We start from the raw sequence: 19,979 nt of genomic DNA, 5'->3' as shown, positions 1-19,979 counted from the left end.
AGGACATCTATCTACTTATATTGTGACTGAGGCCATTTAGTCACTTTGATCTATCAAAGTTAGTTTGAGAAAAACAGTGTTTGCCCCCTTAACGAGCAAGTGTCCTGCTGCACTGGATACGAATTTACAGAATTAGTTCAAATTTAGGTATCTCCTTGGGTACTGCGAAAGCAGAATACACTGCGCCTTAAGCTAAAATACATCTTGACACCTCATGAGTTTAGGATACGACTGATGTGACTAAATCCAGCAAAGGCCTAAATCATTTATTATTTGCTAATCTATGCATAATTGATTCATGTTTGATTTACTATTCACATTTTATTTAAGTATTGAGTATTGTTACAAGGATTAGCACCACTGTGAAAGTTCTCAAGTCCTTTGTCTCTCACCTGTTGAAACTTAGATGTGTTGTTCATTGTAACTGACCTATAGCTTGCTCTATTTTATGAACTTGGTAAACTAGGATAGTGTATGCGGGAGCTACACAATGTCCCACATGTGTCTGGTCCTTCTCACATGTGTCTGGTCCTTCCCACATGTGTCTGGTCCTTCCCACATGTGTCTGGTCCTTCCCACTTGTGTCTGGTACTTCTGAACCTCCCACATGTGTCTGGTCCTTCTGAACCTCCCACATGTGTCTGGTCCTTCTGAACCTCCCACATGTGTCTGGTCCTTCTGAACCTCCCACATGTGTCTGGTCCTTCTGAACCTCCCACATGTGTCTGGTCCTTCTGAACCTCCCACATGTGTCTGGTCCTTCTGAACCTCCCACATGTGTCTGGTCCTTCTGAACCACCCACATGTGTCTGGTCCTTCTGAACCTCCCACATGTGTCTGGTCCTTCTGAACCTCCCACATGTGTCTGGTCCTCCTGAACCTCCCACATGTGTCTGGTCCTTATGAACCTCCCACATGTGTCTGGTCCTTCTGAACCACCCACATGTGTCTGGTCCTCCTGAACCTCCCACATGTGTCTGGTCCTTCTGAACCACCCACATGTGTCTGGTCCTTCTGAACCACCCACATGTGTCTGGTCCTTCTGAACCTCCCACATGTGTCTGGTCCTCCTGAACCTCCCACATGTGTCTGGTCCTTCTGAACCTGCCATGTGTTCAGCCACGCACCCTATGCCAACTGGATGAATAGTGGTACGGACAAGAAGAACCACTGTGGCGAGGTGAGTCACAGTGAGATGGATAAGCCCAGCCACGAACCGAAGAAGACGTTTACAGGGAAGAGAATTTCATGGAGGAATGAAGATGTCGCCTTCCGTACCACTACCTCACCAGCACCTCCCCTAGCATTGTTGTACCACTGCCTGACACATAGACACTCCTGGCCCAATCAGATTGTATCCTACCTACACCGAGGTTGTTACCCAGCACCATCTGCATGTGCTCTAAGGGTAACTTAGGGGCAACAGCTACGATAGCCTTCTCAACTCCATAGTCGGCAATCAGCTGTACCTCGTGAAGTGGTAACCTGTACTCCTCTGCCACACTCCGTATTCTCACCACTCCCACAGATGATTCCATAAAATCATTGGGAAGAATACTCCTGGCTACCATGCTTATGTCAGCACCCGTATCACGAAGAACTGCAACCTCCACTGGGTCTGACTTCCCAAACTTCATGGTGGCCCCGAAAACGAAGGGGTGTTCGCCCATCTTCATTTCCCAACTATTCACATTGGGTCCACTATAATATAGGGTATGAACAAATACTCTCTCCTCTTCTAACATCAGTCCCATATTCCTCTGGTGCTCGTCACACTCACGGGCAAAAGGACCTCTTACACCACAGTTGCAGCATCGGCCGCCTTTCCTAAGCGACCACTCACCAGTCACTCTGGTGATGCCAACAGTAGACGTTCCCTGAGTCCTACTTGGACTCCCCGTCGTCGGTTCCCGGGCAGCAGCTCCTACTCCCGAGCTAGGTCCACTGCTCACAGCTTGAGGCTTCCTTCCCGCATCCCTCGAGCTCTTGAACCGATATTCTTCACTGGGCAAACTACCCTTGGGAGAGTTCCAGCCCGTCCTTGCTCCTGAACTCTTAAAGTTCCCTCCAGACATGGTGTAAGGCGATTGTCTGGACGGTCCCTTCCTTCTAAGATGCAGTGTCTCCTCCAGCTTGGTTCGCTGTACCTTTAAGGTCCTTTATTCCTGCCTCCTTCACTCTGACCTTGAGTTCCGGAATGGAGCATGGGCATGAATTTTTCCATCACAATCAACTGTTTCAGCTTCTCCATCGTCTCTACCTCTTCGGCCTTCAGCCATCGTAGAAACTTGCGCTCCATGTCACGAGCAGTCTCAGCATATGACCTTCCTGATGCCCTCGTGCAATCACGGAAGCGTTTCCTGTAAACCTCCGGGGTTAGTCTATATGAGTGGAGCACCGCATTCTTGATTGTGACGTATATGGCACACTCTCCTCGATGTCCAACATGTTATATGTCTCTCTGGCCTCACCAGTCAATCTACTCTGTACTAACGTGCTTCTCTCTCCTCTCGACGCAGTTGCGCCTCTAATTGCATTCGTATTATCTCCAGCTGCACGCTCTTCCGGCTACTATTGGATCCCCAACTGCTTCCACGTTCACTGCAAGTTCTAGCCACACTGGTAAATGCTTGGGACGACTCTACTGGGGACGGCCCACTTTGGGATGGCTCCTCTTGGTATGGCTCTACTCCCATCGTCTCCTCTCGAGCTATGTACTGTGCCATGATCTCTATCCTATGTTCCGCTACCTTAGTCGTCCTCACTCTGATCCCAAAGTTGTTTGCCACTTGTTGGAGCTGAGCTTAGGTACACTCCTCCAAAATTTTCTCATCCCCCATCCCAGTAAATTTCTTTACAGTATCCTCCTCCCTCTCTATATTATCGAGCATACACGACAGCACAGACAAATTAGTGGGTGCTAATTTCAATGTTTCACTCCCTTAGCGGGTTGGGTAATGCTATCACTAAATTCACTGGCAACACTGTATTCGTACCCTGGCAACACTGTCCGCGAATTTTGGCAACAATGTCCTGAACTCTGGGCAACACTGTTGCCCGACCAACGTATCCTGGCAACACTGTACCTCGATGAACGTATCCTAGCAACACTGTATTTTGACGAATGTATCCTGGCAAGGTCGCCAATTCTTGTCACGGGGGGTGAGGGGGGGGCTGGGGCTATGCTAGCATAGGGCTGCTACGGGGTTCAGGAGACAGTACTCAGTCTCTCCAATCACGTGACTCCACAGATTCAACTTTGCCCCACAGAAGAGGACCAGTAATACCCACCACCGCAGGTCTTCGCTCCAACCACTGGGGGCACCACTGATTCACCCTGGGAGTCCTTCAATCAACCACGGGGAAACTGTAATTAGCAATTCCGGCCTAGACCCATGGAGGAGTAAAGGAAGACCCAGGCTTACCTTTTAACAATGACTTACCCTGAGTCTTGCCTGCCAGACAAAAAGTTCCAGGAATTCCATTCCCACCTGCCTTCTCTGCTTGTTGCCAAAGTGTTGCTACTCCTACAGATTTGACACTGGACTGACAGCCCAAGGTTCACTTGGGGTGTGTACCAATAAATCCAAATAACTAATAATTCTAATTATTAATTATTGGATTTATTAGGTATAATAATCTTCATTGCATTTAGAAAGATAGCGACAGAGATAGGAGAAAAGAGACAGTGAGAGAGAGGAGAGAGAGAGAAGAGAGAGAGAGAGAGAGAGAGAGAGAGAGAGAGAGAGAGAGAGAGAGGGAGAGGGAGAGTTAGAGAGAGAGAGAGAGAGAGAGAGAGAGAGATAGAGAGAGAGAGAGAGAGGGAGAGTTAGAGAGAGAGAGAGAGAGAGAGAGAGAGAGAGAGAGATAGAGAGAGAGAGAGAGAGAGAGAGAGAGAGAGAGAGAGAGAGAGATAGAGAGAGAGAGAGAGAGAGAGAGAGAGGGAGAGGGAGGGAGAGGGAGAGTTAGAGAGAGAGAGAGAGAGAGAGAGATAGAGAGAGAGAGAGAGAGAGAGAGAGAGAGAGAGAGAGAGAGAGAGAGAGAGAGAGAGAGAGAGAGAGAGAGAGAGAGAGAGAGAGATAGAGAGAGAGAGAGAGAGAGAGATAGAGAGAGAGAGAGAGAGAGAGAGAGAGAGATAGAGAGAGAGAGAGAGAGAGAGAGAGAGAGAGAGAGAGATAGAGAGAGAGAGATAGAGAGAGAGAGATAGAGAGAGAGAGAGAGAGATAGAGAGAGAGAGATAGAGAGAGAGAGATAGAGAGAGAGAGATAGAAAGAGAGAGAGAGAGAGAGAGAGAGAGAGATAGAGAGAGAGAGATAGAGAGAGAGAGATAGAGAGAGAGAGATAGAGAGAGAGAGATAGAGAGAGAGAGATAGAGTGAGAGAGATAGAGAGAGAGAGATAGATAGAGAGAGAGAGATAGAGAGAGAGAGATAGAGAGAGAGAGAGAGAGAGAGAGAGAGAGAGAGAGAGAGAGATAGATAGATCAGTGGTATTCCATGGGCAGACTGGGGAGACGATCCTGTGAGGACTATGGCAGCCAGAGTGACTGTGACTGCCGGCACCGCCTCCCCTACCAACCGTTGACCACAGGTCAACGGTTGGCCACATATTTCTGTAACAGTGGCCACATATTTCTGTAAACAGTGGCCACATATTTCTTGACTGCCAAAAGGCCTTTGATACAGTACCGCACATGAGACTGCTATACAAACTTGAGAGGCAGGCAGGAGTAGGCGGAAAGGCCCTTTCATGGGTGAAGAACTACCTAACAGGAAGGAGCCAGAGGGTAATGGTAAAGGGCGAGAAGTCGGACTGGCGAACAGTAACAAGTGGAGTACCTCAAGGATCGGTGCTGGGACCAATCCTCTTTCTAATTTACGTAAATGATATGTTTACAGGAGTGGAATCATACATGTCAATGTTTGCGGCTGACGCAAAATTAATGAGAAGAGTTGTGACAGACGAGGATTGTAGGATCCTCCAAGAGGACTTAAATAGGTTGCAGAGATGGTCAGGGAAATGGCTACTGGCGTTTAACACCAGTAAATGTAAAGTTATGGAAATGGGATCAGGTGATAGAAGACCAAAAGGACAGTACACAATGAAGGGGAACTGCCTACCTGTAACGATTCGAGAAAGAGACCTGGGAGTGGATGTGACACCTAACCTAACTCCTGAGGCAAATATAAATAAGATAACGACAGCAGCGTACTCTACACTGGCGAAAATTAGAACTTCATCCAGAAACCTAAATGAGGAGGCTTTTAGGGCACTTTACACTACCTACGTGAGACCCGTCTTCGAGCATACCGCGCCATCATGGAGCCTCCACCTGAAGAAACACATAAGGAAACTGTAGAAGGTTCAGAGGTTTGCGACGAGGCTTGTCCCAGAGTTACGAGGGGTGGGATATGAAGAGCGTCTGAAGGAACTGAACCTTACGACACTAGAGAAAAGAAGGGAGAGAGAAGATATGATAGGGACATATAAAATACTCAGGGGAATTGACAAAGTGGAAATAGATGAAATGTTCACACGTAATAATAACAGAACAAGGGAACATGGGTGGAAACTGGAAACTCAGATGAGTCACAGATGTTAGGAAGTTTTCTTTCTGCATGAGAGTAATGGAAAAATGGAGTGCACTTGGGGAACAGGTTGTGGAAGAAAACTCTATTCATACTTTTAAAATTAGGTATGATAGGGAAATGGGACAGGAGTCATTGCTGTAAACAACCGATAGCTGGAAAGGTGGGATCCAAGAGTCAATGCTCGATCCTGCAAGCACAAATAGGTGAGTACAAATAGGTGAGTACAAGATCTGAGAAAGGACAGAAGAGAGTCAGCTTCAGGGTGATGTACTCGAACATAGATGGGATCACCAGCAAGGCAAGTGAACTACGGGAAAGAACACAAGAAGTGAACCCAGATGTAATCAGACTCACAGAAACAAAACTCTCAGGTATCATAACGAATGCAGTGTTTCCCCAGAACTACACTGTAATAAGGAAAGAGAGGGAAGGACGGGGAAGAGGTGGAGTGGCCCTACTAATGAGAAAGGAATGGAGCTTCAAGGAGATGGTCATCCCGGGCTGCAATGGTTTCAGAGACTACGTAACAGGCACCATAACATTGGGAGGACCAAAAGTAGTAGTAGTAGTTATATATAACTCTCCACCAAATAACAGAAGACCAAGGCAAGAGAATTACAACAACAACATGGCAGTTAACACTATAATTGAGAAGGCAGCCTCTACTGCCTGTAGAAATAGATCCCATTTGCTCATCATAGAAGACTTCAATCACGGAAAGATATACTGGGAGAACAAGGAACCGCATGGAGGAGAGGATACATGGAGAGCCAAACTAATGGAGGTGGCGACAAGAAACTATCTAAGCCAACATGTCAGGGAACCCACTAGGATGAGAGGAAACGATGAACCAGCGAGACTCGACCTAGTCTTCACTCTGATCGACTCCGACATAAGGAAAATCGGCTATGAGGCCCCAGTAGGAATGAGCGACCACAGTGTACTGGCGTTTGAGTATCTGGTTGAGGAAGGGTTATTGAACTCGAGGAGGGGTACTGAAAACAAAAAACTGGCATTCCAAAAGGGAAACTATGAGGTGTTAAGAAAATACCTAACAGATATAACATGGGAAACATAGCTCAGGGGAAAGACGGCCGTAGACATGATGGACTTCATCACGCACAAGTGCAAGGAAGCAGCAAACAAGTTTGTCCCAGTCCAAAAGGAAAGCAATGAAATGAAGATGAGAAGCCCATGATTTAATCAGAGATGTGGGCTAGCTAAACAGCAAAGTAATAGGGCATGGAGAAACTATAGGAATAACAGGACACTTGAGAGCAGAGAAAGATACCAGAATGCCAGGAATGAATATGTCAGGATGAGAAAGACAGGATGATGAGGCAGAAAGACAATACGAAAATGACATCGCAAGCAAGGCAAAGACTCAACCCAAGTTGCTGCATAGTAACATCTGGAGAAAAACAACAGTAAAGGAACAGGTAATGAATATAAGGATAGGGGCAGATTGATTCACTACAAACGACATGGAAGTGTGTGAGGAACTGAATAAGAAGTTCCAGGAGGTCTTCACCGAAGAGCAAGGAGAGATTCCAGAGATAAAAGAGGGAATAGTTAACCTGGAATCACTGGAAGAGTTTGAGATTACCAGTGGGGAAGTAAAGAAGTGTTTACTAGAGTTGCATGTGACAAAGGCTATAGGCCCAGATGGAATCTCCCCTTGGATACTAAGGTAAGGAGCAGAAGCACTGTGCCTGCCACTCTCCATAGTGTATAACAAATCACTGGAAACAGGGGAACTGCCAGAAATTTGGAAGGCAGCTTATGTAGTTCCAATATACAAGAAAGGAGATAGGCAGGCGGCACTGAACTACAGGCCAGTGTCCCTAACCGGCATACCATGCAAGCTGATGGAGAAGATTATGCGAAGAAAGCTAGTGGAACATCTGGAGCGAAAGAACTTTGTAATACAGCATCAACATGGGTTCAGGGATGGCAAGTCCTGCCTCATAGGGCTAATTGAGTTCAACGACCAGGCAACAAAAATCAGGCAAGAAAGAGAGGGCTGGGCAGACTGCATATTTTTGGATTGTCAAAAAGCCTTTGATACAGTACCACATAAGAGGCTAGTGAGAAAGCTGGAGATGCAGGCTGGAGTGAAAGGGAAGGTACTCCGTTGGTCTCGGGAGTACGTAAGTAACAGAAGACAAAGAGTCACTGTGAGGGGTGAGGTCTCGGATTGGCGTGACGTCACAAGTGGAGTCCTGTAGGGGTCAGTCCTTGGACCAATACTGTTTCTGATATATGTAAATGATCTCCCAGAGGGTATAGAATCGTTTCTCTCAATGTTTGCTGATGATGCAAAAATTATGAGGAGGATTGAAACAGAGGATGATAGTAGAAGGCTACAGGATGACCTAGACAAACTGAATGAATGGTCCAACAAATGGCTGTTAAAGTTTAACCCGAGTAAATGCAAAGTAATGAAACTAGGCGGTGGAAACAGGAGGCCAGACACAAGATACAGAATAGCAGATGAAGTACTTAATGAAACGGAAAGAGAGAAAGATCTAGGAATTGATATCACACCAAACCTGTCTCCTGAAGCCCACATCAAAAGAATTACGTCTGCGGCATAAGCAAGGCAGGCTAACATTAGAACAGCCTTCAGGAACCTGTGTAAGGAATCGTTTAGAATCTTGTACACCACATACGTAAGACCAATCCTGGAGTATGCGGCCCCAGCATGGAGTCCGCACCTTGTCAAGCACAAGACGAAGCTGGAAAAATTTCAGAGGTATGCCACTAGACTGGTCCCAGAACTAAGAGGCATGAGTTACGAGGAAAGACTGCGGGAAATACACCTTACGACACTAGAAGACAGAAGAGTGAGGGGGAGATATGATCACTACCTACAAGATCCTCAGGAGAATTGACAGGGTAGACAAGGATAAACTATTCAACACTGGCGGTACGCGAACAAGGGGACATAGGTGGAAACTGATTACCCAAATGAGCCACAGGGACGTTAGAAAGAACTTTTTCAGTGTCAGAGTAGTTAACAGGTGGAATGCATTAGGCAGAGATGTGGTGGAGGCTGACTCCATACACAGTTTTAAATGTAGATATAATTGAGACCAATAGGCTCAGGAATCTGTACACCAGTTGATTGACAGTTGAGAGATGGGCCCAAAGACCCAAAGCTCAACCCCCGCAAGGACAATTAGGTGAGTACACACACACACAGGGACCCTCTCTCCCTCTCCCACTCCCTCTCTCCCACTCTCTCTCTCTCCCACTCTCTCTCTCTCTCCCACTCTCTCTCTCTCTCCCACTCTCTCTCTCTCCCACTCTCTCTGCCTCTCCCCCCCTCTCTCTCTCTCTCTCTCCCTCTCTTTCCTTCCCCCTCCCTCTCTGCCCACACACACACACACACACACACACATACACACACACACACACACACACACACACATACACTCACACACACACACACACATACACACACACACACACACACACACACATACACACATACACACACACACACACACCTCCCCCCCTCTCTCCCTCTCCATCTCTCTCCCTCTCCTCTCTCTCCCTCTCTCTCTCCCTCTCTCTCTCCCTCCCGCCTCTCTCTCCATCTCCTCCTATTCTACTTTCTTCTCACTTCAGTGGAAGGGTCGGATCGCCCCCACCCACCCATTTATCTCTCCCTTTATCACTCCCTTTCTCTCTCTCTCTTTCTCTCTCTCTTCCTCTCTCTCTCCCTCCCCCATCCCGCTCTGCCCTCCTGACAAATCCTATTACGGCACAACTATAGGAACAGGGGCAAGCATGGCAGCCAGAGGTACCAGGGGAACAGGGAAGAGTCAAGGTGACGAAATGAAGGAAGTGTTCGCCCAGTTTCTGGAGGACATCAAGAGTGAGATGCAAGAAATGATGCAGGAAATGAAGAACGAAATAAGCAACCTGAAAAGAGAGCTGACAGCAGCAAAGAAGGAGATTAGAGCCCTCAAAGAGAATGGTATCGAGGCTGAGACTCAGAAAACTATCCAGGGAGAAGGTGGTAATAGTTTTTTGGATGAGAATGCCACAATAAAAGCAACATTTGCGGAAATACTAAAAAAAAATACTGAAGTAATGACTGCAGTGATGGAGGTGGCCATGAAAGCAGCTACCTCACAGGAGGCGTGAGGTGGGGTGAGAATAGCTTGAGCTACCTCATCCCTTTGTGTGTATTTTACCTCAATAAACTTATTTCAATTCAATTTCACAGGAGGCGGCACACTCCACTAGCCAACTGCTGAAAAGGAACAGATCAGTGGTTGCTGTGGGTATTAAAGATCAGGAAGTCTCTAATAGGACAGAGTGGAATGAATAGGACAAAGCAGCAGTGAATGAAGTACTAAAGGCACTAGACATGGAAGGGGCTGAGCAAAGCATTGAGAAGGTTTTCAGGCTAGGTTGGTACAACAAAGACCGAGACCGAATGATAAAGATAGTGTTTGCAAATGAGAGCACAAAGGAGAAGATCCTATCAAGGAAGAGCTCCCTAAAAAACGTGGGAAAATTCAAAAATGTATTCCTCCAGAGAGACATGACAAGGGAGGAGAGAGCCGTGGCGGCAGAAACAAGGAAGAGACGCAGGGCGAGAGGGGAAAACCAGGAAGTCACAGCTCCCAACACAACACCCCCAGAGGCGAGGGGGGAACCCACAACCAGCTACCCAGTAATACCAGAAGGGAGGACAACCCCGCCACCCTCCTCTGCATAGAAAACCCCCCTACCCCAAACCCTCCCTGCCCCCACTCAAATGATCAGCCAAATCTCCCTCCCCCCACACCCAATCCCCACCCTTCTACCCCTCCCCTCCTCCCGAGTCCTCCCTCCCCCCCTTTCCTTCCCGTCCTCCCTCCCCTTTCACCCCATACCCTCCCTGGCCCTCCCCCTTCAATAGATCCCCGCCCCTCATCCCAGTATCCTCTGAGACCCTGTTATCCACCTCATAGGTCCTCACACCCATGAAACAGCCTCCCCCACCAGCAGAACACTCACCAAGGAGGCGATTTGAGAAGGGACAGAAGAAAGTGAGCCACAAAGCAATGTACTCTAACATAGATGGAATTACAAATATAGCAAATGAGCTTGGAGAACGGGTACTAGAGGAAAACCCAGACAAAATAGCCCTCACAGAAACAAAGCTCACGAAAACGATAACAAACGCAGTGTTCCCACAGGACTATTATGTTATGAGGAAAGAGAGGGAAGGAAGAGGTGGGGTTGGTGTAGCTCTGCTGGTAAGAAAAGGCTGGGATTTTGAGGAGATGGATATTCAGGGCTGTGAAGGTTTCAGTGACTACATAGCAGGTACCATAACAAATGGAGGGAAAAAAATTATAGTCGTAGTCATATATAATCCACCACCAAATGACAGAAGACCTAGACAGGAATATGATAGAAACAACATGGCCACCATTAACATAATAGAAAGAGCAGCTTCTGTTGCTAGCAGGAATGGATCTGGACTACTTATTATGGGAGACTTCAACCATGGAAAGATAGATTGGAAGAACAGAGACCCGCATGGAGGACCAGAAACATGGAGAGCTAAGCTGCTGGACTTGGCAACAAGAAACTTTCTAAGCAAGCACATCAAAGAACCAACAAGAATGAGAGGAGAAGATGAACCAGCAATGCTTGATTTGATATTTACCCTAAATGAGTGGGATATAAGGGAAGTTAAGATGGAAGCGCCCTTGGGAATGAGTGACCACAGTGTATTGAACTTTGAGTACCTGGTAGAGCTAGGACTTATCTCCCCCAAAAAAGAACTAGGAATCAAAAGGCTGGCATACTGAAAGGGGAATTATGAACAGATGAGAAGTTTCCTAAGTGAAATACCTTGGAACACAGACCTCAGAGATAAGTCTGTACAGGGTATGATGGACTATGTTACCCAAAAGTGTCAGGAGGCAGTAAACAGGTTCATCCCGGCCCAAAGGGAAAAATCCGAGAAGCAACAGAAGAATCAATGGTATAATAGGGCATGTATGGAAGCGAAGAAACTGAACAAAAGGGCGTGGAGGAACTTCCGGAATAACAGAACACCAGAAAGCAGAGAGAGATACCAGAGAACTAGGAATGAGTACGTCAGGGTGAGAAGAGAAGCAGAGAAAAGTTTTGAAAATGATATAGCAAACAAAGCCAAGACCGAACCAAAGCTACTCCACAGTCACATCAGAAGGAAAACAACAGTGAAAGAACAGGTATTGAAACTTCGAACAGGCGAGGACAGGTATACAGAGAATGACAGAGAGGTGTGTGAAGAACTCAACAAGAGGTTCCAGGAGGTCTTCACAATAGAACAAGGTGAGGTCAATGTGCTAGGAGAAAGGGAGGTAAACCATGCGGCCTTGGAAGAGTTCGAAATTACGAGAGAGGAGGTCAAGAGACACCTGCTGGATCTGGATGTTAGAAAGGCTGTTGATCTAGATGGGATCTCACCATGGATACTGAAAGAGTGTGCAGAGGCACTTTGCTTGCCACTCTCCATAGTGTATAGTAAGTCACTGGAGACGGGAGACCTACAAGAAATATGGAAGACGGCGAATGTGGTCCCAATATACAAAAAGGGCGACAGGCAAGAGGCACTGAACTACAGGCCAGTGTCCTTGACTTGTATACCATGCAAGGTGATGGAGAAGATCGTGAGAAAAAACCTGGTAACACATCTGGAGTGAAGGGAATTCGTGACAAATCACCAACATGGGTTCAGGGAGAGTAAATCTTGCCTTACAGGCTTGATAGAATTCTACGATCAGGTGACAAACATTAACAAAGAAAGAGAGGGCTGGGCGGACTGCATTTTCTTGGATTGTCGGAAAGCCTTTGACACAGTACCGCATAAGAGGCTGGCACATAAGCTGGAGAGACAGGTAGGTGTAGCTGGTAAGGTGCTCCAGTGGATAAGGGAGTACATAAGCAATAGGAAGCAGAGAGTTACGGTGAGGGGGTGAGACCTCCGATTGGCGTGAAGTCACCAGTGGAGTCCCACAGGGCTCTGTACTCGGTCCTATCTTGTTTCTGATATATGTAAATGATCTCCCGGAGGGTATCGATTCATTTCTCTCAATGTTTGCGGACGATGCTAAAATTATGAGAAGGATTAAAACAGAAGAGGACTGTTTGAGGCTTCAAGAAGACCTAGACAAGCTGAAGGAATGGTCTAATAAATGATTGTTAGAGTTTATCCCAACCAAATGTAATGTAATGAAGATAGGTATAGGGAGCAGGAGGCCAGATGCAAGGTATCATCTGGGAGAGGAAATTCTTCAGGAGTCAGAGAAGGAAAAAGACTTGGGGTTTGATATCACGCCAGACCTGTCTCCTGCAGCAGATATCAAGCGGATAACATCAGCGGCATATGCCAGGCTGGCCAACATACGAACGACATTCAGAAACTTGTGTAAAGAATCATTCAGAACTTTGTATACCACATATGTCAAGCCAATCCTGGAGTATGCAGCCCCAGCATGGAGTCCATATCTAGTCAAGGATAAGACTAAACTGGAAAAGGTTCAAAGGTTTGCCACCAGACTAGTACCCGAGCTGAGAGGTATGAGCTATGAGGAGAGACTACGGGAATTAAACCTCACTTCGCTGGAAGACAGAGGAGTAAGGGGGGACATGATCACCACATTCAAGATTCTGCAGGGAATTGATTGGGTAGATAAAGACAGTCTATTTAACACAAGGGGAACACGCACAAGGCCTTGGAAGAGTTCGAAATTGCCCATGATTTCGGCAAATTTGGTCTCCCATGACAAATGGAATGCATTAGGGGGTGATGTGGTGGAGGCTGACTCCATACACAGTTTCAAGTGTAGATATGATAGAGCCCAATAGGCTCAGGAATCTGTACACCTGTTGATTGACGGTTGAGAGGCGGGACCAAAGAGCCAGAGCTCAACCCCCACAAGCAAAATTAGGTAAGTACAATTATGTAAGTACACGCACACACATCAGGAGAGGGGCCTAATAGCTGAGTGGACAGCGCTCTGTACTCGTAATCCAAGGGTCCGGGTTCGATCCCTGGTGATGGCAGAAATAAAATGATAATTGTCTTTCACCCTGAGGCGCCTGTTATCCAGCAGTACATAGGTACCTGGGAGTTAGATAGCTGTTACAGGCTGCTTCCTGGGGGTATGTGTGTGAGTGCGGGGAAAAAAATAGTTGGTAGTTATTAACAGTTGATTGATTGAGAGTTGAGAGGCAGGCCGAAAGAGCAGAGCACATCCCCCACAAACACAACTAGGTGAATACATTCACAAAAAACACACACACATATTTGATGTTAAAAAGACGTCTTAATATAAATAGTTACAGAGTCACCTTTCTGAGACCAAATAAAAACGTCAAACAACGTTTTATGTTTGCTGGGATGATATTGATTGTTGGCCTAGCACGACCTTGACGGATGACCAGGTACTACCTTAATGATTGAACTGGCGCAAACTTGATGACTGACCTGGCATGACACTGATTGTTGGCCTAGCACGACCTTGACGGATGACCAGGTACTACCTTAATGATTGAACTGGCGCAAACTTGATGACTGACCTGGCATGATACTGATTGTTGGCCTAGCACGACCTTGATGAATGACCTGGATGGATGACTTGGCATGACCTGCATTGTATACCTGGCATGACCTGAACTGTCGACCTTTACTGTCGACCTGGCACAACCTGTACTGTCAACCTGACACGGCCAGTACTGTCAACCTAACATGACCTGGATTGTCGACCTGCATGGTTGATCTCACTAAACTTGGATGGTTGACCTGGCCCGACCTGGATAGTTAACCTGGCACAACCTGGATAATTAACTTGGCACGACCTGGATGGTTAACCTGGTATTGTTTGGATGATATACTATTACCTGTCAGGTTTGATGAAGTAGACGCCATCCAGCCTCTCTCCCTGGCGGTACAGGTCAGCACAGTCCTTGGGCGTTGTCTCCCTGCCAATATTAGACCATTGTAATGTTTCCTTCAATTGATGTTCATTGTTTCAACTGTAGAAAAAAATTGCTCCAGTTATTTCATATTCAAATTAGAACAAAAATGTATATATATATATATATATATATATATATATATATATATATATATATATATATATATATATATATATATATATATATATATATATATATATATATATATATATATATATATATATATATATAACTGAAAACTCACACCCCAGAAGTGACTCGAACCCATACTCCCTGGAGCAACGCAACTGGTATGTACAAGACGCCTTAATCCACTTGACCATCACGACCGGACATAATGAGGTGATAGCCGAGGCTATTTGAACCACCCCACCGCCGGCACTCGGATAGTAATCTTGGGCATAGCTGAACGAGTCCATCCGAGTGCCGGCGGTGGGGTGGTTCAAATAGCCTCGGCTGTCACCTCATTATGTCCGGTCGTGATGGTCAAGTGGATTAAGGCGTCTTGTACATACCAGTTGCGTTGCTCCTGGGAGTATGGGTTCGAGTCACTTCTGGGTTGTGAGTTTTCAGTTGCATATTGTCCTGGGGACCATTCAGGCTTGTTCGCATATATATATATATATATGCGAACAAGCCTGAATGGTCCCCAGGACAATATGCAACTGAAAACTCACACCCCAGAAGTGACTCGAACCCATACTCCCAAGAGCAACGCAACTGGTATGTACAAGACGCCTTAATATATATATATATATATATATATATATATATATATATATATATATATATATATATATATATATATATATATATATATATATATATATATATATAATATATATATATATATATATATATATATATATATATATATATATATATATATATAATATATATATATATATATATATATATATATATATATATATATATATATATATATATATATATATATATATATATATATATATATATATATACACACACTAGCTGTACCCAGCCATGCGCTGCTGTGGCTCAGCAGCGCATGTGCGTGGCTGAGCCACACCAACCTTCCCCTGTCTCCCAGTCCACTCCCACCATTCCACCCACCACGTCCCCTTGTCCTCCCCACTAATAACCCCCTCCCTTTGACCTCCCTACCATCCCCCACACCTGCGTCCCATCGTCCTCCTATCCATTCCCCACTCCACCGTCCCCTCGTCCTCCTCCACCATCTCCCACTCTCCCGTCCTCTTGTCCTCCCCTACCATTCCCCACTCCCATCCAATCGTCCTCCCCTACCATTCCCCACTCCCATCCCCTCATCTTCCCTACCATTCCCCACTCCCTCGTCCGAGGCATTCTCAAATGATCTGATGTTTCCATCACTAAAATATAGCAAAAACAGTTAAAAAACGAAAAGAAAAACAATGAAAAAATTCAAAACAAACTATTCTCAGGAAATGAACAGTACGGTAAACAACACAGCTCAATTCCAATTCAATGTCACTCACTATAATTAAATCAAAATGAAAATGAATCGAAATCTATGCAAATTCCATTTATCAATGAAATCTGGAACAGTGAAATAGAATCATAACATATTTATTATAGCAGTGTGTTGCTCCTACGTGCAACAGATGGCGCTGTTTAAAAAAAAAACATGTTTTTACCTGTCACAGGTGTGGCATCTATTCGTATACTCACAAAATGAACGGTATGGTAAACAACACAGCCCAATTCCAACAAAATGTCACACAAAATAATTTAATCAAAATGAAAATAAATTGAAATCTATGAAAATTCAATTTGTCAATGGAATCAGAAACATTGAAATGGAATTGTAAAATATTTAGTATAGCGGGTGTTGCTCTTACGTGCAACAGATGGCGCTGTGTCTTAAAATAAGAATGTTTTTACCTGTCAAAGATGTGGCATCTCTACTTATACTTACGAAATGAACGGTATGGTAAGCAACGCAACTCAATTCCAACAAAATGTCAAACAAAATAATTTTATCAAAATGAAAATAAATCGAAATCTATGAAAATTCAATTTGTCAAAGCAATCAGAAACATTGAAATGGAATCGTAACATAGTTTGCATAACAAGTGTTGCTATTACATGCAACAGATGGTGCTGTTTTTTTAAAGCATGTTTTACCTGTTACAGGTGTGACATCTAGATAGAATGTATATAAAATCATTCATGTATTCGAATAGAACGTCCAACAGAGGGTGCTATTTAAAAAAAAAAAATGTATTTTCCTGTCACAGGTGAGGCATGTATGAAGTAGGTATAGAAAAACAGGCGCCTATTCGAATGCAACGTTGTGTCAAAATTACAAAGCAATCGGTAAAGAGGTTTCAAAGATTTCCCACACATGAAAAATACATGAAAAAACAATTAAAAAAAAAATGTTTTTCGCCGTCACAGACGTGACATCTATATAGTATGTATATAAAACTTGGCCGGATGCAAATGGAACATTCTGTGAAAATTTCAAAGCAATCGGTGAAGAACTTTCGGAGATTATCGATTTTGAACAAACAAACATTTCCATTTATGTATATATATATATATATATATATATATATATATATATATATATATATATATATATATATATATGTATATATATATATATGTATATATATATATATAATGCATATATGTGTAAATTAAAGTCTTTGAAAATGTAATAAGTTTTATGAAACGCGCTCAAGTGTCGCATCAGACTAGAAATAAAAATTAATTTTGGAGAATTGATTTTTGAATTACCACCAACAGTAAAAAGAAACGTACGAAAGATCGAGAAAATTCGTGTTAGAATTATTAATCTTACTTTTTCGGTCATATTTAATAAAATATGTCTACAGGAAAGACTGCTACCAAAATATACTAATATTAAAACGCACGACCCAGCAGCAAGGAATCAAACCTTCACGATAAAATATCGCCAGGATCTGATTCGTGATCAGATATACAAGGCAGAAAATGAAATCAAAGACAACGAAACGCAACTACTTCATGCTACAAACGAATGGAGAAATAGCAACATCGACGAAAGTCTCTGTACCCGCATTAAACAACACCTCGACATCCTCACAGACCGACATCACCTCAGCACTGAAACAAGGATTATCAAGAAACTAACAACGTTATATGGAGGACCTATGGCAATTCCACGACCAAGAGATGGCTTCCTGAACCTTGCAGGAATTAACCTCACTGAGGACCAAGTCACTCTCCTAAATCTTGGTATAAACTGTCATGTTATGTCCAGACCGAGTGAGATGGCCCGGAAAGTGGAGTTGGAAATTCTGTTGGACGACATATTCGACCTCGAGACACAAAAGAAGGTCACTACCAAAGATACCTTACAAGCAGAACTTATTGTGGAAGGAGGAACGAATCGAGGCAATTACAGAAGCACCATACTGTCCCCCGAGCTCAAAGCGGCAGCTAAAAGCCTTCGTGAGAACAAGGAGATAGTTGTCAGGAGAGGTAACAAGTCGCCAATATACGTCATTCTTAAAAATGACGAATATCTGGCGAAAATGAACCTCATACTCTCTGACCAAACTAAATTCCAAAGGGTAACGAAGGACACTACAGCCGAATTGAAAGCAAAGGTCAACAAACTGATCGAAACTGTGAACGCCAAGAAATCCGGACTTCACCTGCCAAAGATTATTGGGGAATATAAACCTGGATATGCGTATGGAAATGTCAAGACACACAAGCCTGGAAACCCACTTCGGCCAATCATTAGGCAGATACCCACACCCACGTACAGACTGGCGAAGCGACTCAACGGCCTGCTGACTCCATATGTCCCTTGCGCCTTCAGCCTGAAGTCTCCAAAGGAATTTGTTGACTTACTGCGGGGCACACGGGCCACAGGGATAAGAGCCTCGTTGGACGTAGAATCACTGTTTACCAACGTACCTGTGGACGAGACAATCGGGATGATAGCCGACAGAGTGTATCGTGATCTGGCCAGTACTCCTCTTGACATACCAGAAAATATTCTAAGGAAACTACTCCAAGCTTGTACTAAAGAGGCACCCTTCTTGAGCCCGGATGGGCACATGTATAAGCAAGTAGATGGGGTCACCATGGGTTCTCCCCTAGGTGTCCTGTTTGCAAACTTCTACATGGGTACCATCGAGCAAAAAGTCTTAGTCGACATGAACTTGAAACCAGCCATATACTGCAGGTATGTTGATGACATTTTTACACAGGTACCTGATTTATATACAACTATATTTTACCCACCTCAAGACTCCGCTCCAATATAGAAGCATCAAGAAATATGGACCAATAGGCTTTCTACAATCATTTCCATTCAATACCCATTGTTTCGTGTTCTGTCTTGTGTTTATGAATTTAATACCCTATTAATACCACCTCACCCCATCCACCTCACTCAAATGTAGATATAAACAAATCAAAGATGTGTAAGTTCTATTCAGTTGTGTATGTGTAAACTAAAGTCTTTGAAAATGTAATAAGTTTTACGAAACGCGCTCAAGTGTCGCGTCAGACTAGAAATAAAAATGAATTTTGGAGAATTGATTTTTGAATTACCACCAACAGTGAAAAGAAACGTACGAAAGATCGAGAAAATTCGTGTTAGAATTATTAATCTTACTTTTTCGGTCATATTTAATAATATATGTATATATATATATATATATATATATATATATATATATATATATATATATATATATATATATATATATATATATATATATATATATATATATATGTGTGTGTGTGTGTGTGTGTACTCACCTATATGTACTCACCTATATGTGCTTGCAGGATCGAGCATTGACTCTTGGATCCCGCCTTTCTAGCTATCGGTTGTTTACAGCAATGACTCCTGTCCCATTTCCCTATCATACCTAGTTTTAAAAGTATGAATAGTATTTGCTTCCACAACCTGTTCCCCAAGTGCATTCCATTTTTCTACTACTCTCACGCTAAAAGAAAACTTCCTAACATCTCTGTGACTCATCTGAGTTTCCAGTTTCCACCCATGTCCCCTCGTTCTGTTATTATTACGTGTGAACATTTCATCTATTTCCACTTTGTCAATTCCCCTGAGTATTTTATATGTCCCTATCATATCTCCTCTCTCCCTTCTTTTCTCTAGTGTCGTAAGGTTCAGTTCCTTCAGCCGCTCTTCATTTCCCATCCCTCGTGTGTGTGTGTGTGTGTGTATCACGAAAATAAACACGTGATCAAAAAATACTATGCTCAAGATTACCATATCGAGTGCCGGCAGGGAAGTGGGCAATAGCTTCTGCTATCACTTCCTTTTGTCCTGTCGTGATGGTCAAGTGGATTAAGGCGTCCTGTAGATACCAGTTGCGTTGCTCTCGGCAGTAGGGGGTTCGAGTCACTTCTGGGG

At 44.2% G+C, this 19,979-nt stretch overlaps 1 protein-coding gene across 1 annotated transcript in view; it reads right to left on the bottom strand.

Moving 5' to 3' along the window:
- The window catches only part of LOC138351722 (angiopoietin-4-like), a 170,519-nt gene that overhangs the window by 111,797 nt on the left and 38,743 nt on the right, over positions 1 to 19,979 (bottom strand). Inside the window, exon 3 of the mRNA XM_069303746.1 lies at positions 14,492 to 14,572. Coding sequence (XP_069159847.1) covers positions 14,492 to 14,572 — 81 coding nt within the window. The remainder of the gene's footprint in view (positions 1 to 14,491; positions 14,573 to 19,979) is intronic.

The sequence above is a fragment of the Procambarus clarkii genome, chromosome 50 (assembly GCF_040958095.1).
Source record: "Procambarus clarkii isolate CNS0578487 chromosome 50, FALCON_Pclarkii_2.0, whole genome shotgun sequence".
Lineage (NCBI taxonomy): Eukaryota > Metazoa > Arthropoda > Malacostraca > Decapoda > Cambaridae > Procambarus > Procambarus clarkii.
Note: the sequence above shows the minus strand (reverse complement) of the source record. Positions and strands in the feature narration are given on the sequence as shown.